General features: G+C 37.6%; 1 protein-coding gene across 4 annotated transcripts in view; it reads right to left on the bottom strand.

Annotated features, from left to right (window-relative positions):
- Positions 1-146: 146 nt before the first annotated feature.
- The window catches only part of FBXL4 (F-box and leucine rich repeat protein 4), a 63,004-nt gene continuing 35,415 nt past the window's right edge, over positions 147-27,735 (bottom strand). For all 4 annotated transcript variants that reach the window (XM_059842421.1, XM_059842420.1, XM_059842423.1 and 1 more), the window contains exons 7-9: positions 18,610-18,681; positions 17,546-17,858; positions 147-9,589 (exon numbers count right to left, since the gene is read on the bottom strand). In XM_059842421.1, coding sequence (XP_059698404.1) covers positions 9,426-9,589; positions 17,546-17,858; positions 18,610-18,681 — 549 coding nt within the window. In that variant the 3' untranslated portion in view covers positions 147-9,425. The remainder of the gene's footprint in view (positions 9,590-17,545; positions 17,859-18,609; positions 18,682-27,735) is intronic.

Here is a 27,735-nt window from a genome sequence, read left to right as displayed (position 1 = left end):
AAAAGCTAGGTTACAAATTCATATCCAAAAAACAACCTATTTCAAAATGAACAGTGATAAAAATATAACCAAACTGTTCCTCAGAATACATCATATTGTGTAGCATTTTATTGGCTTTTAAAAGGAATGCACGAAAGGTCAATGAATGTAGACAAATATTTTATTTTTTATTTATTCATTATTTTATGTACACTTGGCATTTTGCAACACAGTCAAAGGGAAACAAATTAGGTGCAAAGCAAGATAAATATTATAGGTTGAATATATTTTAACACATTTCTGTCATCTCTGAATTAGCAGACACTGACAACTTAGGGAGAACATTAATTTCAACTTCTTTATATTGGCAGTAATGGAGTAAACTGCACAATAGAGTATTATGATATTTTAAATGATCCAACGCAGCAGAAGAAAACAAGCTTAATTTCCTACATAGAAATCATTGGTTAACTTTTAAAGAGAATAAGATTTTATCTTTGAATTAGCAATATAAGGCATTAGATTATTTCTCCATAATAAATGAAATCCTTCATGAATACAGGGCTAACATCTCTGTTTTCTGTTTATGTGTGTATTCAAGTCAACCCATACTTCATACCCCAAAAGCATCAGTCAAATGAGGAGGAGCCAGGGATCCATGCCAGAGCTGTGTCTGCAAATGCAGACACATGTAAAACCTTTGGGTTTACACACAAAAAGAAAGAAGATACAGTAGCCAAACCTGAAAAGATGGAATACACCAATAACATTTTCTTCCACTTAGTTTCCATCAAGCAGGACACAGATCAGAAGAAAAAACTTGTTTTGAAATGTAATCAAGTACTTGCCTAAGCATAAAAGAAAAGCATGAGTCTCAGAGAGGAATATTAAAAATAAATGTAGATGTTAAGATAAACACGGGTAGTATACTAAGAGGAGGACAAAACTAAAAAGTGGATTAGCTAATTACTGAATAGGAACACAGAAAACAGATTTGGGATCTAAGACTGCATATACAGAAAGAGCTCTTGGAATACTGACTATATTTAGGACTGCAAAGGATGATGTTGGTTTCATGGGACAATGCAGCTTAAGATCAGGAAAACGGTCCTGAAAATCCATCAGAGAACTGCTGCCCCTCCTTCCAGCTTAGATTTGCTAACCACTGCCTTCACCATACTTTAGATATGCTCTTATTAGCCCTTCTAATCTAAAACTTCCAATGTCTGTTTGGAAGGAAGGATCTTTTTTGGGGAATTTATTGAAGCTGGTTAGGACCTGAACATTCTCATATGTTCACAGTAGCATTTTATACTTTAGGGCTTGAGTCACCACCATGAGGTACAAATAAACCTCACTCTGGACATTTTTGTGGCACAGTACTGAGATGAACTATGTAAAAATTTAGAAGCTTTGGACCACAATCAAAAGTGGCTATCCTCATTTATGCTAATTTGAATTAAAGCATTTGCACAACCAACATGCTCCCACCTGCTGCTTGTTATTCTTTTAATTGAAGCTAAATGCCCCCTTCCTTCTGCTTGCTTTAATAGCCAGATTGGGAGGATAAAAAAACCTCTAACAACCAAAAGGACAACTACTAGAAAACAAGCAGTTTTCTAGTTTTAACTGAGATATTTTGTAGGGAGCAATCAAATCCAGTTCAACTAATGGAGCAAAGCAAGTGGTGGCCTTTGATGGAAGCAAGTCAAGCTAGGGGACTAATAGAGAGCACCAAGAGGTAAGCAACCTCTTACTCTGAATCCAGTCATGCGAGCTTCCAATAGAAATTTTATTGGGTCTACATAGACCTCTGCTTCTCCAAAGGTCAGTTGAAGACCTCAATTGAAGACTAATCTGATCCAAATTACCCAACAGAAGAACCTACCTATTCAGTGACAGGACCCTAGAAGAATAGTGTCCTAACTTCAGTATCTACTCTAGATATTTAAAATTCAATGATATAAATATCCTCCAGCTACAGAAAATGTGCTTAGAAGCAATTACCCCTTTTGTCCTTCTCAACTTGTTATTACAAAAAGGCATAACTTGCTTCTGGTGCTTACAGGCATAGAATGCACTGCACAGGTATTTACAGATAGTGTCTGGAACTATTCCCTCTATTGCTGCACTTCCACCTTTACAGAAATTAGTTTCTTTAAAAGGTAATGCAGTAGGAGTTTCTTGTTACATTACTCAAACTCCTACTGCAGAAGAAAATGGAGCGTACTATTAAATCATAAATACAATGCAAGTATTTTGTTGCTGGTTATGCGATGGGGGGCAGGGAGAGAGACCTATTATGTTTAAATGAATCCAGGTGCTGGATTTAGGTATTCACACACCTCACTTCCAGGGCTAGGCCAACCTCCACAACCCTCAACTCCACCATCTGCCTGGCAAGGACATAAATGCAAAATGCCACAAGATGCTGAAGAGCTGCAGTGGCTTTATGTTCATTAACAAAATCCAGAAAGATCACCATCACACAGATTTCCCTTTGACAGCTGAAGGGCACCTGTAATTGTCAAAGTTAAATCAGAAAGTGCAAGGTCTCCCTGTGAACACATAAATTCCTGGTTATTTTATTTTACTTTATTTTTTATGTTTATTTCAGAACAGTGGGTATGTGCAAAAATCTGTGGCACTGCCCTAAAGAAAAATCTAGAGAGACCAAGGTCTGATTAAAGGAAACCCATCTCTGATGGTGAGCAGAGACAACAACTCCTGGTAACGGTAAAACAGTAAACATGCAAAAGATGGGAACTCACCACAATTATACACGGTACCTCCCTAAAATAGTCAGACATCTCACTGCTTCATAGACTTGGTCCTCTTTTTCACCTGAATTTGAACATTTGTGTTTGACACTATGAACAGGTAACTGCTATACCCAATAGAGTAAGTAGGAATACCTGTCACCTAAACCATGGCAATCCCAGTTCAGAGTAAGGTCTACATAAACAAATACTAAAGATATTAAACTAAACCATTCCTAGTGTATTATAGACAACTCAGTTTCTACCCAGAAACTACTGCCAGTGCCCAAGAACAGGGTTATTTTTCTTAGTCCTTGGTTTAACTTTCAGGCTTTGGAGTGACAATCACACTCCCATAAAACAGTTGTGTGTTTTGTGTGTCACAGATCTGCATGTTGAAAACGTTACCAAAATTTTATTCCAGTTAAGTTGCATCGAGATTTTCCTGTTAACTTAAATAGGGAGAGATGTTACTTCTCCTAAAATAACAAAAAAGGAAATGTACAAGATTCTTGCGTCTGTTCCCAACATGCCAAGTTCCTTAAGACAGGTACTCTTTCTTTTCCCCTCTCCCTACCTTCTTCAGCATTTAGTACAATGAAGCAAAGAAACCAACCACAGGCATATCTTCAATGATAAAACAAAGAACAGATGAGGCTGGAAAGGGACCTCTGGAGGTCCTCTAGTCCAGCCTCCACCAGCTCAAGTAGGGCCACCCAGTAAGTTGCCCAGGATGATGAGTATCTCCAAGGATGGAGACTCCCCAGGCTCTCTAGGCAACCTGTGCCATAGAATGTGTCATCTTGAGTGTTTCAGCTTGTGCACATTGCCTCTTGTCCTGCTCATGGGCATCAATGAGAAGAATCTGGCTCCCTCTTCTTCATTGTTTCCCTCCATCAGGTATTCCAATACATTGATCAGATTTCCCTTGAACCTTCTCTAGAGTTTTTACCATTTTTACCCCCAAACTGCACTTTGTCCTTAGAAAAGGACCAGCTCCAAAAAATCTGAGCAATTAAGTCTTACGTGTGCCTGTGTGTACATGCATTAAATAGTTTCACTAAATAACAAAAACCATGATTTCACAATGGTAGGAAAAGAAAAAGTATTTTTATGTAGTTGATAAAAATGAAACAAAAAGACATTCTGACTTACTGCACAAACGTGTACACAAAAAGTCAATATTAAGAGCATCTAAAGAGTAAATCTTTATTTAGAAGTACAAGCATGTGATACTATGTGGAAAGCCATGTTTCTGGGAAAAGTAGAGCTGACCTAGAGCAAGGCAATTACTTTCCTCACATCTATAAACAGCTCTGGCTACCCTTCCATGAGTTTCCAGATAAATCTAAGGACTTATTCTAAGTCCTCTTTTTTCCTTTCCTCAACCTTCTTGACATTTTCATTTCTTCAGAATCTAAGGAAAATGAGTTTTCGAAGAGTTGAGGCAATTTTTATTCTTTTATTTTTAGAAAAGATGAACAAAACATACAACAGAAAAACTTCATTCCTCACAATGGATGCCCTTCAGTTTAGGACGTCTGTCCTAACCACGCCATTTACCATCCTGAAGTGAAGACAAGACAAGGAGAAACCAGAGCTATGTAACTCAAACAAAAGTATTTAGTACTAAAGTGTTAGCTGAAAGGGAAAATCTCACCACTGCCTCCTATTACAGAGGCTGAATCTTCTTAATGAGACTCTTCCTGCTGATGCATCTCTCTGAAGCTCCTGAGGATCTGTACCATGCAACAACACTCATTTCTCAGTCCTTCCAAATGTCAGTTACCACAACTTGTCCTGTGCTGGTAACATTTATTAAAGAGCACCTTCTTGCACTTCATTATCAAGTCAGATATCTGAAAATCACAGAAATCATCATCTCAGTGAAGGACTAATGCCTTCATTTAGGAAAAAACGTTGGCTGCATCTGACACAGCAAGTGCAGATGCATTAAACCAGGGATTTCTAGTCTAGTAATTTCCAAAGCTACAACTTACAGAATCACTGTTAAAGAGCAACAATGAACATGTAAATCATATATATAAAGTCGCTCCCATAGTCCTCATAATAAAATGCTACATTTTATTTAGTTTTTGTAAATTTAGCAGTCCTGCTGAGGTGACATGGGAAATATATCCCAAAAGATGCAATAAGTACACACAGTAAGAACCAAGACTCAGCACACAATTTTTGCAAATGCACAGTGGGTGACATTTCTGATGACAGTAGAGCAGTTAAACTACTCAGTCTTAATTATAGCAATATGAAAGATTATCAAAATAGTGGCAATACATTAATTATGTTTGTCTGTTCACGCATTTACAGAACTATACGTACAGCCAGTTAGGCACATGAGATTCTGGAAAAGGGAAAGAGGATGTATTTCCAAAAAAACCCAAACCCAAAAGCCAAATAAACTAACAAAATAAAACAAATGATATACCACAGGTATTAACAAGGGGCAGAAGCAGATCCTGGCATTAAGAAAACTCCTCAAGGTTTCCTCCTCGGAATTTCTTTTTTTTTTTTTTTTTTGCTTCTCTCTGGATGGAATTTGGAGGGTTTGAAGGTTTAAGGATGGATGTTGTTTCAGTCTTGTTTTTCAAGACAGGTAGTACAGCACTGGATGGAATTAATCTCAGTTTAGTATCTAACCTGAGCTAAATCACAGCTTCCACAGTCTCCAGAGAGGCTCTCTAGAACATGATTCATTCTACTTTCCTGAAATGTCTGCCTTAGGAGATTAATAACTCTCTAGAGGTGCCCAGATTCCTCCCTTGAAGTAGATGTCTAACTTTCAGAGAACTAACATTCAGTGAGATGAATTCTACTCACTGTGTACCATGATTACTGGGCATCTTATATCTGGAAAACTTAGCATAAGAGTTCTAAGGAAATACAAAGGTTTTGGTAGGTTTTGTTGTTTGTTTGCTTGTGTTTTTTATCTGAAACTTGGACCTCCAAGTACATGGGAGATTATAAGGTCCAAACTCCCATGCAAAATTGTTCTATATAAATCATGCTCACTAATGGACTTAATCAGGTGTATAATTTAAAAAACAGAAACCCCATCCATTTCATAGAGCTATGCAGCCAGACAGCTCAAAATTATGAATACAAGTACACTACTGAATTAAAGCCTTGAAGAGTTAAGAAGATGCTTTAAATGGTAAAGTTATTATACTAGTTTTTAAAATTACCCAAGGAATTACATCTTTACCTACAGGCCATCCCACATCAATTTCATACAGAGAGTATTGAAGACCCCCTTTAGTTTAAAAACAGGAGCAGTTCAGAGTAAACTCCTTCTTTTGGACATGTTAGTCATGTTTTTTTTAACATTTGTTGCCAAAGCACATCTTTTACAAAGCTTCAGAAAGACAGATAATCAAACAACAGGATTTTAAAAAAGGAATATCCTTAACAACAGAATTTAGATAACATGACTGAGGGACAGTCTAATGGTGGAGATGAGACCCAGTTCAAGAGTAATTAAATTCTGCCAGTGGAGGAATCGACATAATTCATTTTGGATCAAATGAAACCAGAATATAAGTTTCCCTCTATATGACTGCTTTGCAAGGAGACAGTCCACAGTAGTGATCGGACTTGGCATTCACTCTTCATACCCTGTAACACCTTTCACGAGCAGACAAACCAAAAGGCACTTTGGCAAAGCAACACTGGAAATTCAGCACATCTGTCCAGGCTTTTTCTGCTGCATGGTAGAGATGAACTCAGTCTCCAGGTAGAGTAAAGCAATAGTTGAAAGCAGAACTGCTATGAAACACCTTTTTTCTATTACACTCACTTTACAAAAGTAATTCCTACATGAAAAACTTTGAGATTTATACATATATGTTTATGTATGTACACATATCCAAAAGAATTCATATAGACAGACAAATGTATGTGTCTGTATACATAATTTATGCATACATATATATAAATAAATAGACACACTTAAGTATAAGATAGCAGAACTAAAGAGACAGCGACCTATTCTTGCTTCTCTGTGACGTACGGGGAAGGTCTAAAAGCAAGTTGTTTTCTTTATCCTACAAGTATTACAAATGTCAAGTCTGGTCTAACTTTGTTTTGCTGGAAGACTTCTTGGACTTATAAGGCCATAGCTAAAAGAGCTTCTTACTCTCTGACTGAAGGTTGAAGTCTACAACTATAGATGGAAGTCATTCCCAATTGCTTCTCTGCTCTTTGAATTAATTATATGTCAGTAACAGCCAAATTTTAAACAACCCAAATAAAAATTCAACTTCAATTTATCTTCCAAGTGGAAATAGAGAATTCCTGAAGAAACCATTTTTAAACGGAAGATGCAACATAAGAAAGAAAAAATCCTCCAGTAGGAACAAAATTTCAATTTAAACCTTCTGTACGCTACCTAAAAAGCAACAGAGAATGAAATTCTTTACACGTATATGATTACAAAACCACTTATTTGATTCACTGATGAGAAAAACTCTATTATCTACCAAGTTTACCAGTTTGAAGGCACAATGGCTATCACTTCATCCACATCCCACTCTATTTACACTGAAAAAGACACAAAACAAATCTCTATAGAAAAAAAAAGGATATAAACTCAGAACAACCCCTGAGAAGTGAAATTTTAGAACAAATACATTTGTTTTGAACTCTGTTCTTTGTAAACTCCCATTATCTGTACCTGTGTTCTCATGTAACTAGAATAATAACGTTTAATAATTACAGTGAAAAATATAGACTAAAAAAAGTTACAAGTTCACAGAAAAACAAATGAACCCAAACATGATTGAGAGAAATGAGGTCTCACAGAGAATCATACCAAAGTTAACATCTCTCAGTATGGAAAAAAAAATAAATCAATTTAAAGTTCTCTGACAATGGCCAGATTTCTAAAGAAGAAAAAAAATGGAATGGCATAAACTAGTTGGAAATCCCATAGTGCCATCTGTGTGGAGGGAAAAAAAAATCAAAAAGCCAACTGTGCATGCCCTTCTTTGGATCTGGAATTCCCCAGAGATTCAGCAAAATTTAAAAATCTGAAGAACTAGGTCTTTCAATAAAATCAGATAAATGTTCTGTAGCTGTTTCATGACATGGTTTATAAAGTACTGGCACCAGCACAAAGAGTTCGAAGCAGTCATTCAGGAGTCACAGAGATTGTCAAATTTTTAACAATTTGCAGCAGTCCTCTAGTAGCAGTTGGTTATTTACTGCATGAACTGAAGTGTTCTTTGTCACTGATCTTCAGTACAATACTGTACTTCTCTCAGACAAAGTATTTTTCTTCTTATTCCAGTAGGTACTAAGTGCCATCAATACAAGAATAACAGAATCAGTATCAAAAGACAGCCTACATTTTATGGTCCATATGCATCAACAATGACTAAAAAGGTAAAATTCTAAACCCAAGCTGTACAGAGCAACTTACTCCAGCAGTGTTATTCAAGGGAAAAAAAAAGAGAAAAGCTTCATCCAAGAAAGTGCAAAAGGAAGAAACTTCCAGAAATTGTCCATCAACACAGTTTACCTTCTCCAGAGGTTAAGCAGTCTTAAAGAGAGAGTCCAATAGTACTTTGAGCTACTCTCCTCTTGGAAAAACAAAACAAAACAAAACCCCAAACAAAACAAATCCAGTACTAAGGTTTGGTGATCATAAAATCATCAAATCATATTGCCCTTGTTTCAAACCCATTGTATTTTCATTGCTGTTTTACTGAACAAAGATGCTTGTTTTTACACCTGACAGTAGATTTGATGCCAGTGAAAGGACAGTTGCTAACACATTACCCTAAGTTCTACTTTTCATGGTACTCTGCACAATAACCAGATATATCACAAATAAAGTCTTGACCATGACAGAAATTTGAAAAAGAAAACTACCCTGGAGTTTTCTACACATTATCAGTTATGACAATAAGTACTTGGCTTAAACTTTGTATCTCAATATCAAGAAGCAGCTGTCAATTTTATCTTTCATTTCTGCTCTAAGTTCAGGTGGTCCAGGCTCTTGCATCTATCTGTTGTGCTGCTTAGGCTGGACTGTAAAACATCACTACATCTATTTCAGGTGAAGGAAGGGAGGAAACTGTTTCAGATACAGTTCATTGCCAAAACTCGAAGAAGACAAAGTGCCTTTTCTATCTGTTCTTATACACACTTAAACTGGTTTTCAAATAACTAATTAAAGGCCAGATGATAAAATTCTATGCTGCAGGCCAAACTAGAATGCTACAATATCTGTGTATGTATATACAAATACATATGTATACATTTATATATACACACACAAACACATGAAAAGGAAGCACCCATATTTTCCCTACTGATAAATATTGAACTTCAGCTTTCACCTGGATATTAACATAGTGTACTGTGTATAACACCCTGTGAAGGGACATTTAAGAAGACATTCATTAGCTTCTCATTAAAGCCAGACATATGGCTAGTATTTAAAAACATGCAGTGCCACCAATTAACAGAGCAAAATAATTCTTAGGTACAATATCAACTTAAAGAAACATAAAACATTTAAATGTATTTTACCCATTTGTGTAGATAATTAATAGTTTCCACTATTTTATAGCAGATTTATATTCTCTTTAACAAAAAAAAAAATCAGCACAAATTTACAGGAAAACAACTCTGTCAAACACGTTCCACAGCAGCATATGTAGGGAGTCACTGGGTGAAACTCTTTTTTATGAACACATTAGGAAAGTTGGCATTCAGTTCTAGCACAACTCTATTATCGATCTGTGAACAGAAGGACACATCAAGTAAAGAAAGATCTTTACAAGACTCCAGCAATTTTCTTAAAGATGCAGGACTCACCATCCTCGTTCCTGTTCAAAAACAAAACAAAACAGAATTGTAAAGTTACCAAGAAAAGTGCAGGGTTTTAAGCTATTAATAACATGTAATGAAAAAATGCTACCACAACACAACTTTTATCTAGATAATTTAAATGAGTTTTCAAATCAAAAGCTTCTCAGAGGGCAGATAGAACTTTTACCTTTAAAAACTCTAGTGTGTTTTCTTAACTGTTTAAGGCACTGTCATTTCCTGTTGGGGGGCAAATTTATAACTTCAAGGGGAATTTCTTACTAGAGTCACCAGGTACCCAAAGCCATGAGACCTCTCAGGGACCAGACGCTGGGCTTAGGCAGGCTTAGGCAGCAGCATGGAAGGCTACAGTCACGCTCTCCTGCTGAGCACACAGACCATCAGCACAGCAGACAAGTGACTGGGGGCTATTCCAATTCCAAAGGCATCAGCAAGGCTCCCAGAGCTCCAGAGCAAGTATGGGTATTACACACATGCAGGGACAGTTATTCAAGAGACTGCTGGTCATACATAAATGTATGTATAAAACATACTAGTTAAACCCTGCCAAAAACAAGAACAGAGCGACTGAACTCCCAAGTGTCACACAGGGGTCAGAGTAAGCATAGGATTCAGTAATAAATAAATAAATAAATAAATAAATGTTTATAAGCACAAATCCACACACCCATTACAGCTGATGGACATCCAGACAGTCCAGTCCACGGTGCTTAGCACCTGGCTCATCTGACTGGGCACTGGGGTGTGAGTCAGCTGTCTGAAGTACTCAGTGCCCCTTGGGGACCTTACACCATACAGGACATCCACACACAGCTGGCAGACAGGACACTGGACCCAGAGGAGGAGATTCGTGCCATACAGGAAAGGCTGGAAGCCTGGCAGGTTACTCTAGGCAAGTGAACTGAGCCTGGGTGTCTACAGTGGGCTAAACTGCTCATCAAGCTTTCCCTCTAGAGAGTTTATATATCCAAGACTACTGCAGAGAACTCCTGGCAGACTTGAACTCACATAGCTCCATCTTCAGCTAACTAGCACCCCAAAAATCCATCTAGCTCAGGATTTTGTCTAGTGCCAGGGCCAATTATGTTCCCTACACCCCTTACCTCTCCTGCAAAAAAAGCAGCAATTTTTTTAAAGTAGATTTTCACTGGTGAATCTTCTCAATTGCCAAAAATTATAATTTTAGGGTTTCTAAAGCTATCTTTCATGAATTCTACTACTTTTTTGAATTTCTTCATACTTACAGCCCCTTCACAAGTTCCACAGTATAACTACATAATGTCAAAAAAAAAAAAAAAAAAGAGAAAAACCAAACAAAAAACTCCAGCCTATTAGTTGCAATAATTAAGATGCAAGGAAAGAGGCATGAGATCATTCCCAACTCACTATTTCTAAATCATTCGTACTCCCATGCACATCTCTTCTGCTCCCTCAAGGCCATCTGTTTTCCAGACTCCCTTGCATCTCAAAATGACCTCTGTCGCGTTGTTTCTGCACTAATTTAGTACTTTTGAAACTGGATGACCGGAACAATACAGTGCACTGAGCCAACAGTCAGTAATTTTATAGTAAGTCTTACGGTGTTTTTTCCATTTCATGTCTAAATAACCCTAATCTTCTCTATTCCCATTAGAATGATGCTGGACAATGAGCCGATGTTTTCCAAAAATTGTCCACAGGATCTCTTTCCTACAAAACAGTAGCTAATATAAATCCAGTCCCCTATATATTTAGTTGATGTTTTTTTGCCTCATATGACTACTCTGTACTTGATTCACAGTTTTCCTCCTGCTGTATCACCTGGTTAATAAGTATCACAAGACCATTCTGCCACTCATCAGTGTTAAGTTCTTCAGTTTAAGATTTTTCTACCCTGAATACCTGTGTGTTACCCTCTGGCATTATTCACCCCTCTACCTGAATTACTTATAAGCAGATCAGAACAGACCCTTGGTGACCACAGTAGTGACATAACTTCACTGTGAAAAGAGATGATACATTCTTGTCCTCTAAAACTCATAATCCAGGAAAAGACAGCTAAGTTACAAAAGCAGCACAACCTTGGCTAAAGTTTTTGAAAACCCAACCTTCTATGGACTGGAGTAGTGCTCACATTCACCAAGAACTTCAAGGAAGTTTAAAGGACTGGAGAGGCAAAGCTAATACTACCCTTGCTGGGATGCAGCTCTTCTTCAAAATATGGTTATGTCCTCTGTATGTCCACTAACCGACTTTCTCATGGCTGCCACTGGTTTACACAGAGAAAAAGATGATCTTACTGTTTTGTAGCTCCTAACCCAAGCCCTTTAAGGAAGGTTATGCCATGTTTGTTTCCCTGCATTACTCTAGCACTGAGGCTGATTTGAGAGACAGACCACACACCAGAAATAAGCCTTCCAGAGCCCTGTATTTGAGCTCATTTAGAATCACTGCACAAATACCATTTAGTCCTAACAATTTATTATTATTCAATGTATTGATTTGTTCAAAAGCTTTCTGTATTGGCATTCCAATTTAAGGCAGCTTTCCAGGCTAATCTCCTGGAAAGAATGGCTCTGATGTAGTAGCCTGCTTGATCCCCTCTGCCATGAACACCAAGGGACACACAACAGCTCTCCTGAAACAGCCTTGCATTGGGGTGAGCCTTCACACCTGAACTATTTACTGAGCTCAGTCACTCCTGAAAACCTGTAACACAGCTGAAATACAGTATCATTCACCTCTAGCCAGTGGATCCTTAGTACTTCATACTGCCTTACTGTGATTTTGGTTCACTTTCTAGAGTTCATCTTCCTATTTTCACTCTCTGAATGGGACTCAATTTCAGAAAGACTGCGGATGGTTTCATTAGTCTCCAGTACTCTTCTGCATAAGCAAGGAGGTATCTGAATCTGGTCTCCAATTATCCTATGTGAAGCTCTCAGATTAGTTGCTTTGAGACATTATTGAACATCACCCAAGGACAGAGTCTTTGCTATCATGCTCCCAAATTTTATCTCCTCTGCAGAGACTAAGCTTGTCATTATCACTGTGATTTTTAACTCCCTTACCATTATATAATCACCATCATCAGCACTGTCTGGTAGTTCATGCAACAGTCCCTAAAGATTTACACAGAAATTCTGCAACATGCTTAATTTATTCACTTCATTTGACCACACACTTTACCACAGTATCACTGTTCTACCATAAGGACCTGCTCTACCATTCCAAATGCAACTCTAGGAACAACACATTATGCTACTTATCTTTTTTTCCACCAAGCCTTAAAATTGCTACTACATCAGCACCTTCATCTAAACCCAGCCTCATTTATGCATCACAGCTTTTATGCTTCAAGATCCAAACGTGTATTTCTACAAAAATTCTAGATTTAGATGCCTAGCCACAGATTTTTTTGTGTAGGATGTTCTTCATTCCTTCCTACCTGAACTTTGATAGTTCTCCTATCATTTCATCCAAGACTTTTAATAGATTTGCAACTAAGTAGGTCATCCTAAATTGCATGTTTTATTGCACCTGGGTTTTTTCCCTCCTCAGACTTAAAATTTTATGTTAGGAAATACCTTTTTCCACAAGCAATCCAGTTGGGGTTTGGTTATTCACACCATAGGATAAATGCATATCATCTGTAGTCTTACTTTTATTTATACAATGTACAGTTAGTTATGTATGTATCCTAAAAGCCCATTCAAAAGCATTTCAGAATTTTAATACAGCACGTTTTCCTTTGCTTTTGAAAGATTGGCAATGTAGCCTGCTAGTTAATTATTTATATAGAGAATTTTTCTTCTAGAATTTGGAGGCTTTTGGACCTTTATTATTTACTATAACTTCTCCTCCATAGACTAATCGTCCATTTTTCAGAATACAAACATAACCAAAGCACTAAAATCTGCTATTTAATTTTGTTGTTCAGTCAATTCTCTGGTACCGCTCTTGTAAAAGGCACCTCTGAGTAATGATCTCTGCTCAAACAATTATGCTTATTAGCTGTAAATAATTTAATTGATATCCATCAAAGTCTTCAAAATCTATAGCCATTTAGGAGACCTGTGCAGGACCACTACAAAAACTGCAGAACCCAAATTCCTGGAGCAAGAGACACTACTACACACCAAATAATATTTCAGAGTACCAACTCTTGAAAATAACTAGCACTCTTCCCTCAAATAATCTTACTTTTCTTTCCTTTCTTTCCCTAGACCAGCCAAACTAGCTTTTTATTCTTTACATTTTATTCAATCTACTGCACACAACTCAAATTCAAAATTTTAATGTGCTACACATTTTCATGTTTGAATTGACTAACTACGTGTTGATGTTCTCAAGATAAAGCTGAAAACTTTGACAGCTGGCAAGGGGGCAGTTGGGTTTTCTGTTGCTCAGGAAGGTGTGGGAGGTGCTGGAATGCAGCTAGGAATACATGAATTTTGTGGTAACGAGGGTGTCTACTTTTCGTTACTCTTTTTGTGCAGGACAGAGGCAGTTGGACCTTTTGGGGAGCGAGGTGAATACAATTTACTCTTCACCCTTGACAGCAGCTGAGAACCCCACAGGAAGAGAACTAAGCAGCTGATGTGACGTGCAAGAAAAGCTTTTGACACTGTCAATTCAGGCTGCCATCTGACTTGTCACATTGCTCAATGCTGATCACAGTTTCAAGACTAGTTTTTTAACTACTGGTCTAGAGGTGTCCACTTAACTTTTGATAGCACTGGCTGATGTACTGCGTCACTACAGAACTGTCAGATGATCATAGCTGGATCATTCTGACAGAGGTTGGAAACATGCCATGTCACTCAGCAGAAAAGATGTGGGCTGAGAAGGAAATGATACTTGTAAGCAGGCAGTTCAGGATGTAGTGGGTAAAAGAAAGCTCAGAACTAAAAGTTCAAGAGAAGCACATCCTCATGCATTCAGTGACACACACCACGCTTCCTCTTCCAAACTTATGATACAGCAGATATGGACCAGCCCATGATTCTTTTTTAACAGAAATTTGCTTTCTATGTTTTACACAGCACAAACACAGCCTGACATCCAATAATGCTTTACAGGGGCCAGTAAGTATATAGAGTCCTTGAAAACCAGCAATTTTCATCTTCCACAGAGTCCTCTGACTCTGTAACAAGGAAATTATGAAACAATTATGGTAAAGGACAGATGGGTAGCAAGCCTCAGGATCTATCACCTTCAAACAGCATCCAGGCTATATATAATGCACATTTTTCATCCCTTACAGTTCAACAAGATTTCTTTCAGAGGCTTAGACTCCTCCACCCCTGAAGCTATTGTGATGATAAATAACCTATAACTGAAACAAGAATTTTTCTCTGTCAAGTTTATAAGTTCTGAAAACTCCAGAGAGACACCAGTATAGTATCTTCAACACTGGTGAGTGCAGTGAAGGGAAGACATTCTGACCCTTACTTAGGTAAGTGCTTGTATGCAGGAAAAAACCTCGCTTTTACACAGCTTTGTTGAAGCAAAAGAAGTTCCCTTACAGCACACAGTGCTAACCCAGCAGCAATACCTCTACACCCTTCACAATGCACACGCAAGTCAGGCGTTTCTTTACTTGGGAAGATGACAAAGGATATAATGAGAGCATCTCTCATTCCTTCACATCACAGAGAAGACCCACTGTTCAAGGTTACTCTTGCAAAGCTGAACTCTGACCTCTTAAAGCTTCAGACCTGTTGTCACACTTCTACTGAAGGACAAAAACATCCTACACATTCATACAGCTTAAAGTAACAGGATGGCTCTGTATCACATGCCCAAAGCAAGAGCACATTCAGAGATTTCAGAGATTTATGACTTCCCTGGTACTCCTGCACAGTGAGAGACTCACTCTTTAGTTCAGACAACAGACTTCTGCATTTACACGGGAACACCTGGCAGCTCTACCTCCAGATGACACAGTGTGGTTCTACTTGACAGCTCTTCCTTGTAACCACAGACTGCAGTGGTTACTACATTCAGACAAAAAAAAAAGTTAACACAGTTTCCTCGTTGTTGCCAAAAAAGCAGGGTAAGTCCTTCACGTATATAGTGAATATCACCTTGTACTGACTTGTTTACAGCAGAAGACAACCTTTTTTTCACCCTACCAAGTATTTTTTCACCCTACCAAGCACTTGTCACTACTTCTCTGAAGGAAGAAAGAAATAATTTTTTGCAGATTATTCATTTTGCAGGAAATTCAACTGGATATCCCCTAGAGGGGATTTATCTGAACACAACATGCAATCTCACAGGAAAAGTTTGACTACAAATCCATCTGACTCAGGACTGTTGGTAAGCACCAGGGAACAGAACAAACTCCTTTTCCACTTTCACATTACTTAAAAAAAAAAAAAAAAATTAGGATGTCCAACTGAATTAAAATCTGAATTTAAACACTAAAGAAATGTGGCAGCAAGCCTTCCCTGCTGTCAGACAGGCAACAGAAGTAACAGACTATCCATGAGTTCAACACAGCCAAACTATTCTTTGGGGAGCCTCTGGTGCAGTAACGAGGCCTGACCACTTTGTGGGCAGACACGAGGCCATCGTAACAGAAGCACATGGAAGTGGGTGGTCAGGGGCACCTAAGTGCTTCTTAGAGACTTAATTCCCTACACCATTTGGAAACTTCTCGTGTCTGAACAGGGCAGCGTGCCCCTGATAATTTAGCTGCAGAGCAGATTCTCTTAAAGATACACAAAACACAGTATCCCTGGGGGGCATAAACATATATACAACTTGAACTAGGTGGAGTTAAGGTTTACTCTGTTCTTACGTCTTTCCCATGCAGGTCAGAAGGCAACTCTCTCAGTCAGAAGTGAGTAAAATACTTCATCATTATAGAAGAGGGTACTGGAATGCCAATCTGAAGCCATATGGTAAATACTTTAAAATCAAAATGCTGATAAGAATAAATCTATAAACTTGCTTGGAAAATTATCCATGTTGATGGCTCTCAGCTCTTTGCAGTAACCCTTTCAACTGAAATGTAATATTTTCATTACAATTATTAAACATTAGAAGTATAAAGAGCAACTACTTTATTCCCTTTCATTTAAATCTTCCTTTTTCAGCCATCTTGTGAAACTAAGTTGGTAAAACCACGAAGAATTTTCTCCCACACTGATGTCACAAACATCCCTGCTGTCCTACATTATTATAAAAAGAAAACCTCATATGCCACCATAAAAGAATAAATTCAGCATCACACAAAACTACACTTTTCAAAGTCCTTACTCAAGAGTTCAAAATATATTTACTTTAGGTCTCTAAAAATATTTTCAACTATGGAAACTGTAGAAGATTAGAAATTTCAGGTTTGCTATGTTTTTGACCCCCATCACTTCCTTCCCACCTTACTAGAAAGTCTATTTAAGTATTGCTTTTAATTACCCTTTCATCTTTAATAACTCAAATTCACTTACTGATAAAAGTGATGAAGAAATTCAGTATTGCATAGTACATAATATATATTATATAATATATAACAAATATTTATTGCACAAAAGCAAAATGTTTATTGATGACAGACTCATGCTATAAATATACTTTGTCACACTTCACAGAAATAAAAATGCAAACAAAAGCAGAAAGAATTATAAGAAATTTGATCTTCTGATAATCAAAAGAGAAAGGCTTCAGTTACAAAAGCTGATGGTCATGAAAATAAAACTTAGTGGAAAAAAATCTTGCACTTAAATTCCAGTTTAAGCAATTCATACTCAGCAGTCAAAATACACAGCTGGTATAAATCTACTGGCTTCTGAGTCAGAAATCATGCAGTGAACAGAACGTCTCTCCTTTTTTAATGTGCTAAATCATAATTTTAAGAAATAATTATTTAACAAATATCTAGAGGACAGTTTAGTCTTTAAGGACTCCTTTTTACCTGCAAGGCTTTTGCGACACCGTAAAACAAAACCATCACTCCCCCATTCTCTTACCCAATATATCCAGCTGCCGCAAGTGCGTGCAGTTGGCAGCGAGCTCCTCGATGTCTGTGTCACACACAGACCTGTTGGCCGTAAGAAAGAGCTTCTGCAAATTCGGGAGTTTGCGCGCAAGGTTTGTGAAGCAGCCTGTACTGCTCTGGAGCGTAGGACACCAACCAAGGTCAAGTTCTTCCAAAAGCTGGCAGCCTGAAGCCAATTCCGCAATCCCGCTTTCAGTGATGTTTTTACATCTCCACAAATCCAGACTGCGAAGCTTTTTGCATTTTGCTCCCATCATGCTTGCTATAAGGTCATAGTCTTCAATCTGCAAGGAAAGCAGACACTCCATCATGTGCAGCATCGTTCCAGACATACAGAGATGCTTCAAGGTTTGCTTTCTAACACACGTAACTCATCTGGCTCGAGTATTATAAAGAGCTCCAAAAATTGTTAATTGCATGGTACAGTGAGATCTACTTTTATAAAAGACAAAAATAAAATTAAATTCCTATAAACCCCAGACTCAGCTGTTTTTAAATTCACTTAATAGTGAGAATCCAACAGCAGCAAAAGTTGTTTCTTTGAAGAAACATTTTTTTTTTGCACAGTTGTTTTCCCCTTAAAAGATGATTATAACAGCTTTTATGACCACAGGAAGTGCAATTACTGAAGAATGATTGAAGACTGTACTCATTTCCATTCTATGTTGATCAGTTGCTGCATCTCCTTATGAAAGTGTCGTGGTTCAGGGCAAATTTAATTACTTGTTAAGTGATTACACATATAGAGAATGCCCAAAAACTAAGAAAAAGGCTGAAGAACTCTGAGAAAGCCTACAAAACATTTTAGGCCTACCAAACTAGTACATAACCCTTAAATATATGACCAAGCTGCATTCATCTTGGACCTTCCAAAAGAGCAGAGTCTTGTATAAACCTCGCATTTAACACACTTTGTGAAACAAACCCAGATTGGTTCCAAAGCGACTGCACACACACACACACACACACACACACACACACACACACACACACACAGAAATCCCCTCACACACTCTGAATGGTCCAAGTACTCACCATGACGCAGCTGCCCAGGCTGAGGTGCTGCAGCTCCGAGCAGAAGTTCAAAATACTGAGCAGGGCTGTTTGCTGCCACAGGGGAACACATCAGAAGGAAACAGGGAAAGTGAAACAAAGAGAAGAGGTCAATTAGACATTAAAGGCTGTCACCACATTTCCTGAAATACAGCTCAAAACTCTTTTACAGGTGCCTCAAATGCCACTTAATGAGTCTCTGGGTACTTTACTCATTGATTGGCTTTAAGAAATGGTAATCGTTACAAACCTTTATGCAAGTCACTCTGGATGGGCTTGTGTGCTGCCCTGAAGATACCCACACACCACTGACCTATCTGCTCATTTCCCATAGGAGAGCTGGTGAAGAGTGCAGCAAGATCAAATAACAGGCAAGGCCAGCCTGCAAACACAGAGGGCTGGCCACACACCAGGAGAAGAGGGCAGGCTCTGACATTCTCCGATCAGCTGCAGCCTGATGGAGCTGCCAATAGAGCTGCACAGCATCAGGGCTGGGCTGGGGACTTTAATGTCAAAGGCGGCTCCGTGCTGACAAGGATGCTGACAGCCACTGAGCACTTGTCACTACTATCACACAGACTGAAACAAATATAATGGGTATTTTACACTCCTGTTCCTGCCATTTAAGGTTGCCATTCTTTTGCAGAAAGTACTGCACATTGCTCAGCCTGAAACTGACTGCAACATCAGATGCACCTTACAAAAGTGCACAGCTGGTCTGTTCCACAAAGGAAACTTTTACAGATTTTTTACCTGTGTTTCTAAGATACAAAAAAAATCCTTCTGCACTGTCTGTAGACATATTTTCTTTTGTATTTGGAAATGCTCGCAATGCGAAAAAAAGAATATAATCTGGGATTCACATCACAAATACCTATGCATCATAATTAAAACATCACTTCATTAGGACTTTGAGATCTATATGAGCTTTAAAACAGGACTAGGCTTCACAACATGTTAACAACAAAATGAATGCATTTCTACAGGATATACAACAGTTTCTAATAGGAAAAAACCCAAGCAATATACAAGTGACAAAGTAATCTACTGCTACTAAGTGTAAATACAACAAGAACACTAGTCAACAATGTTTGTATGCAGGGGTAGTATAATTTATAGTTTCCTTAAATATAAATTTACTTGTTTTCAGAAAGTTCACAGTTAAATGCTTTAGTTAGTTTCCTCTGTTACATTCCAATGGAACTTGGCAGAAATATGATCCTTTGCCATATCACCAAGAAGAAACATCTGATTCCTGGAAAGACTGGCAGACACAGAACAGGGACATAGTATGGGGCATTCACAGAGACCATTTCAGACATTTAATTTAGGTGTCCCCAAGGAGCAATTATAAATACCCAACACTTGACATGCTGACTCTTGATTCCAGCTTGGCCTTCTAAGATTTGATTTCCCAAAGGCAGCCTAAAAGTAGATGCTAAGAGTAAGCTTTCCTCACATATATCTTGGTAGAAGTCTACAAAGTCACTGTCCCTTGCTTGCTTGACTTTCATTTACTTTTTCAAAGGAAAGGTAGCTAGGGAATGAAACACAAGCATTAAGAAGTCATTATTCAAGAGGTTATTAAGACTATTTTAAGGTTGGTAAATGTGTAAATATCCAATTCATTTTAAATTGAGCAGTTAATAAGCAAATGGTTCATTTGGATCATGAAAGAGGAGTAAACAAATACTCAAAGAGAATGAGACATAGTCTTTGCTATTCAAGTCAGTGAAAGCTATGAGCTTCAGAACCTACTCAGATGCACAAATTAAAAGCAAAATCCTCAAACCCCTGTCGGCAAACCTTAAATATTGGAGCTAAACAAATCAGTCTAACAGCACACAGAGCTCCAAACAAGGTTTCTACAGGTATTCAGATGTCTCCACAGGAAAGCTGAACATATTGCTGCATTCTACCAAGTCTTTCAGTAATGGTTTCCAGATTGGTTTTTAAACAGTGGCCTGAAAGGATGGGAAAGAGCAATCTCTTTCCTTAATTGACAAAAACAGTACAGAAGTGAACAGCCACTCTGAACAGCTAGTATGATGTGAGATCAATTCCATGCCTCTTCTGAGAGGGGTGAAATTGAGAGGAGGACTAGTATTCATAGTTATCTTGATAGATAATTGAGCTCCATGTGCTAACTTCAACAGGAATGTCACAGATCTCTCAGAGTACCTTTTTAGTTCCTCTCTTTTTTAAGACAGTCCTTCCTGTACTGCCATGCACTGAGGCTACATTTTCAAAGGTGTTTTCAAAATCTATTACTTTAAACCATTATTTAAAAACCAGAAACAACTTAAAAAAAAAAAAGCACTAGAAATCTGAGTAATATAAGGGAGCTTGGTAGAACACCATGTCATACCATCTCAAATCATGCCAAGTCAAGCCCAAGAGTAAACAACCACATACTCAACATTCATTTCACTGGCTATATTAATTCCTCTTCTGGGGCTCACACATGCCCACACACAGCAAACCAGATTTCCTTCAGACACAGTGTCTGTTCTTCTGTAACTGAGGTGGGCTTTGCATATGTCATGCAAGAAGAAAAAACCCTTTGTTCATGCCTAGCTGTGTCTCAGTCAGTTGAGAATCCAGGTGGCAAAAGACATGAAAATAGCAGGAGAGAATGGCAGCTCACAGAATCCATATGCACTCCATATAGGAGGACGATCATTGTAATAACCTGTCTGTGTCAAGCCATCTGTCAGTACAGCAACATGAGCGACAACACTCCTACTTCAGCGAAGGAGAACAGCAAGGCAGTCACCCCATCCTGGAGCTGTAACAGGCCAACTTTCCAATGTTAGAGTGCTTCACAAGAGGAGCTTGAACCTGGAGTCTAACTTCACTTTCTTGGCCAAGCAGAGACATTCAAATCAAAGACTATCCATCTAACAACATTCTTTAGCCTAGCAGCCAAGACATTTATAGTTTGGAGATTTCTTGAGTTTCCCCTGAAACAAAGGCACGTTTAGCTTTGTATCTGCTCCCTTTTAAAGGGATTGAGAGAAGAGTGGATGATTATAAAAACCCACAAAAAACCACTCTAGAAACAAACTTTAGATAAGATTTGCTTTTGCTTAATGGAATCATGGCATCAGTGGTCTAAATTTCTTTTGCCATCCAAGCAAAACAAAACTTACCAAAATAATTAATTTTTATAAGATGCCACAGACAACAGAAAAGTTCAAAGTGGGTGAATAAAATGGTCTATACCTATCGTCCATTCCCAGGAAAGAGGTTTTTAGATGAGGAAAACAGAGTGAAGAAGTAGTTTTTAGAGAGAAGACTGTGATGTCAAATCAATCAGAAGGATATGACAGTGGTATTAAACACAACCTTACAGAGCAGATTTCAGAAATATTTTAAGGCATAATAGTTAGTCATAAACCTCAGAAAGAGGGAAGATGGCCTGAAGATTCTCTGAAATCTTTATATACAGGTACAATAAATGTCTCTCAGAAAGGACATCAACAAAGCTGATCCTGGCTTGAACAAGAGATGAGATTACCATTTGAAATCCTTCTTTACTCCACACAAGACAGGTGACAGGTGTGTCCAAACATCAAAGTCCTTCACCCTGTAATACACACCTGGATACACACAATAATACTGCGAGGCAGTTATGTGCTGTGTATACTTTCAAATAAACAGGTGGTGTTGGATTAAATTGTATCCTACCTGTCTTTGTAAAGCCCTTGGCCATCACACAAGTTTTGACTTCAATGTTGTAAAAGTACTGTTGGTTTGAAAAGACAACCCACCAGCACAAAAACCAAACACTGGTACCAGAGCAATACACTTGGCAAGTCTGAATCTTGCTTGGCTTTTTCCAGGATTTTTTAACATTCATGATCCAGCAGAAAACACAAATCATTTCTGATGTTAGTATAATAAAGAAAGCATCCAACAGATAGCCTGAGCTCAATGTCTGTTCAAAGGGAAAACCTTTCTGTCCGTGGCAGATGTGACTCACCTGTGAAAGATGCACTTAGATTATTTAACTATTTAATCATTGCAGTTTCATTGCCAAGTAGTCAGAGATTAAAAAATATAAAAAGGGTTAAAAAAATACAAATGATGCACTATAATATGACTACCATATAACAACTGCACTACCATGCTACAAGGCAGGAAAATAAGTGCACCACAGTGTGACTCTGAAAGATTAAAGAAATAGCTTAAGAAAAACAAAGTTTTGCTTTGTGTTAGGGAAGAAATAGTCTGCAGCTTTTAATTAACTTTCTGTAGATAAATCTTATAAGATACTTAAAAACTTGTAATTGTTTTACTGGAGACAAACAACAGGTTGTTTCTCCCCCTTCTCAGAAGAACTGTGTCTGACATAAATTGGGAATTCTTCCAGTCCCTCAATAAAACAAGAGCCTAAGTCTTTTAAAATACTTTTATTCTTCTGCAATAGTTTCTTCAAATTTTTCAGTGAAGTTAATGCTAAGACAAAGGAATCTAAAAATTAATTTAAGATAATTAAAGACTGCTTCCTCCCTTCCCTTGCTCACTATGCTTTTAATCAGAGTTACTAATTTTCCAGTTAACCTTTTTGTTGAAGAAAAAATTGAATTATGTAGGATTTAATTTTGTATTTTTAACATTAAAAATCCAAGTTACTAGTAGAAAATATTTCCTTCAATAGGCATCCCAACAACCCTGCCTCAATGAGGACGGGTAAATGTGGTAAAGAAGAGGTAACTCTGCAGGGTGCTCTGTCTTCCTAAAAACTATCAAAGTCAATGACTTTTGAATGAATTCCTTAAAGTTTTTGGAACCTGAGATACTGAAAGAAAAAAAAGCAACCTGGAGAACTGTGAAGGCCAAGCCAATTAAATCTTTGTCTCTCTCAAGGCCACCAATCGCATCCATAATTCTCAGATGCTGATTCTTTAGTAGAAAAATCAAAATATTCCTAAACTACACAGAAAGGCTCCTCTGTTCATGATCTGGGCAGAAGCTAGCCTTTTGTTCCCAAAAGGTTTAAATTTACAGCAAGGGATGCTGGAATTGGCTGACTCATCCAGAGAAACACACAACTGAGGGAACAGATTAGCCCAAAACATCTCTAATTTCAGCACACACACCATGAGTGCTACTTCCTGTTGTTAAATAAAAATGTATTTTCAAATAGTTGATGTATCAGTCTACCTGAAGCCAGTGAAATAGCATTTCATAGGTACCACACCAATAAAAGTTTTGGCATACTAGAACTACCTGTATTAAAATCCCCAACCAACCAAACAAGGAAGTCCTCAAAAGAAACCAATTCTATTTCAATGTAAGTGCCACTATTGCTATAAATATTTGTAATGACCAACACCCCCCACACAAATGTAAAATACAATCTTGTTAAGACTGTCAAAAGTAATTAAAAATCTACAAAAACTCACAATACCTTTTTCCCCTACCTTTGGCATTATACAGCACTATAAGAAAGCCAAAAATCAACTGTTTGGGTGAAGGGATTTTCTTGGCACAGTCTGTGAAAGAACTAAGTCAGAAATTACTTGGCATCTGCTATTCTACCATAATGATTAAAAACCTCATTGGATGCAAAGCCAGAATTCTCTAAACTTCTGTTGAACCATGCCTTTTGGAAGGTACAACACGGCAAACCAATATTGCCTGTAAGTAAAAATAAGGACTACTTCAGGAATTTCCAGGTATCGTACCTCTGCATCTAAAAACCTACAATCATGCATCAGCAGTCCCTAAAAGCGATTTTTTTTTAACAGAAAGGAGAATGTAATACATTAATAATGCAGAAAACCAAATGGAGGATAATTGTAAAACACAACTTTCATCTAAATCTGCTCCAACAAAGAAATTGTACAATATGATTCCAGGATGATTTTCCCTCCCATTTCTCCCCACACCCACAGTATTTCAAAGCATCAAGACAATTTCAGTTCCAGACTTCTTGATCTATGATATTTCAAAAAAATTATGCTAATGATATGAGGTACCGTGAGAGGTTTACAGAGATGAAATGCATGCTAATAAACATGTGACAGTCAGTGGTTTAACCAGATGAAAAAACCACAAAATTAATTCTAGATACTTACAAAGTACTAGCCTTAGTTTTCTGGAAGTTTTCATACCTGCTGGTTGCCCAGAAAGCACTCATTTTCAGACTGCTTCTAAGGTTTTGAGTTCTGAGGATAAATACCTATTCTCAGCAGCTTATTTTTTTACAGAAAAAAAACCACATCTGGGGATAGAACACAAACATTCAATAACACACCAAATATATAATACACTATTTCTTGTTGGATCTGGAGGTCTACAGAGCTATTCAAGTTGTTCACCTTCTATTGGTCTGTTCTTCACTATATGTTAATTTTCAGCTAAATAAAATGTTACAGAAAATGTCAGGGAATCATATGTTACATTAGAACTAAATGGTGGCCAAATTTGTTTAATGCTTAAGTCCTTCAGTTCCCTGAGCTATTTCATAAAGAAACAAATAGAAGAGGTCACCTCACCCTTTACCATGTTGTTTTTATGGCCTTTTGGAAGAACAAGATGATGCCCACATTGTCCCAGAGAGAGAGAGATATTCCCTGCAAGTATCCAATCACTTTCTGCCCAGAAATGATTATACCTCTTAAACAACCTTAAGCAATCCCTTCCTCAAATTTTCCAGACGAAGAAAGGTTGAGCTTTGTAACAAAGTGAACTTCCTGCAACTTAGAAAAGCATAAGTGTTATGTTATGTACAGTATTTCAAGTCCTTACACAGACCTCCTCAAGTCTTCTTTGTACCTCTCCTCATACCACAGCTACGAAATGAGTAAGTTGCTACTACACAAATTTTATTGATAGAAGAAGTGTAGCATACAGAAACTGTGCACCTTGCAACTGGCCACAGTCAGAGATCAAGAACACAAAGCTCCCAGGTTAAGTTCCCAATTAGTGTCATCACTAGAAGAGCTAAGTGTGGGAAGGAACTTCTGGAAACTGTTTAGCTCAGATGACCTGGTTCCAACTCAGCTGGCATCTCCAAACCAACTGAAAAATGCTGGTGAGAGATGTAGGACCTAGTCCCTATCCAGGATGAGGACCCACCCTGGCCTTAAATACCACAATCACAAGGGTAATGAGTAATGCCCTCTGACATTAATGCAGACAGTTTTCTTTTATAGATTCCAAATAAACATGGCAGCAAATCATCTTCCCCCACTCTAGGAGCTGGCATTAGAACAGGAATTCTATTCTCCCCCAAGCACCCATCAGCTATCACCTTGGAAGATACAACATGGAAAGAAACATGATGAAAAGGGAGACAATTGAAATGTATTTGTTAAAAATCTGCTGTCCGTATCTCCCTAATGCACATGGATTATAGGACCATTTCTGAAATGTCATTTTTGAGACAGTGATAAAACTTCTGTCTCCAAAACTTTATGACACATTTAAAAACACTGATGCAATATGGACACTCGTAAGTGTGAGGTAAGAGAAGAACGAGGTGGAATGAGCCTTATTAATGAGTGCAGGTGTAGCCTTCCAAAAGTCAGAACAACTTGCCTCTTCAGAAACAGAGCCAGTATCATTTGCAAGCTGGGATTCAGAATATACAGGGGCACCTTTTTGTTCTCTACAGCTACTTGGCAGTGCCAGGGGCACAGCAGGGACTGGGACACAGCAACACAGCAATTACTGAATTAATTCAATGAAAGTAATAGTCTCTGCAGTTAATTAAATTACTGTATTTTGATTTTGCTTTATTTGGTCAAATTATGTCCTCCCTTATGTCTGCAAATCTGTTTTACACCTTCATTCTTCCCCCTCACTTCACATTACAGGCTCAAACAACCAAATTCCATGCTGTGAGCCTGACATGAAATCAAAAAGCACCATCAAGGCCCTGTATCACATGACTGTCACTGACTCAACTTGATTCCAAGAATCCACATTCCAGCTAGAGCCTTTCACCTTCTTTTTCCCACTATTTGCTTGCAACTCTGCATTCTAAAGATTCATACCCAAACCAATGGAAATTTGCCCAAACTGAAAACCCTTTAAACAAAAGCTCTCAAAATATGATGTGATCCATAATAGGGTATTTCTGAAAACACTGTAGGACATTTTTATGGCAGCATTAACTGTTATATTGCTCACAGTATAAGAAAATGAGAGCTATTACATTTACTGCTATGATTCTTCTGTTTCTTTTTGGTATCCAAGATTTCCAGTGTCCTCTCCTGCAGCTGCCCAAGTTCCAAATTTGCTTTTGGTCAAAATTATCAGAGATAAAAATCTATAAATACGACACTTGCTTTAAAATGTGTGAAAAACAAAGTCCTTTGTCCATTGTAATTTGATTTGAATTTAGTTCATTTTGTATCTCAAATATAATTGCAATACAAACTTTAATTTTTTTTCTTTACACATCAGAAAGATTTCAGAATATTATGCAATATGAAATATATAATCTTACATTAAATTTACACCCATCAGTAAGAAGATTGACAAGTTCTCCTACTGTAATTGTGGCTTTGGTTTACTTAAAATACATTTTTGGCTGCATTATTTATATGGACTAAATAGTTCACAATAAGCATTAAAGTAAGATAATATTCATGCTCAAGGATAAAGATGTGCATTGCCAATTACTGTATACAATAGTACATTGTTCATTGTATTCTTCAAAAGTATCAAGGCCAACAAATGCTTAAGTTATGCTGTGAATACACTCTCAACAAATAAACATTAAGGAGTTATGTATCACTAAATACTAATTCCACCAGCACAAAAATCCTACAAGTATAACAGTGGTGTTGAGTACAAAGAAATTACATTTATAAAAAGTTGAGATCAGTTTCTCAAAGCAAGATACAAATTATTCAAGCATATACATAATCAAACAACCTTTAAGAACTTTTATTAATGAACTTGAAGCACTGGAAAAATGAGCCACATTTGGTGGGGAGGAGGACAGCCATGCAGGATACTTTTTTTAGTAATTGAAAAGCTACAGAAAGTCACTGGACTTTCTTTCTTCTAACAGAAAGGTAGAAATCATTCAAAGGTATTGGAAGCTTCAATTCAGAGGTTAGAAAACAATTCTATACACACAACCTC

The sequence above is a fragment of the Haemorhous mexicanus genome, chromosome 3 (assembly GCF_027477595.1).
Source record: "Haemorhous mexicanus isolate bHaeMex1 chromosome 3, bHaeMex1.pri, whole genome shotgun sequence".
NCBI lineage: Eukaryota > Metazoa > Chordata > Aves > Passeriformes > Fringillidae > Haemorhous > Haemorhous mexicanus.
This window is presented reverse-complemented; position numbering and strand designations above follow the sequence as displayed.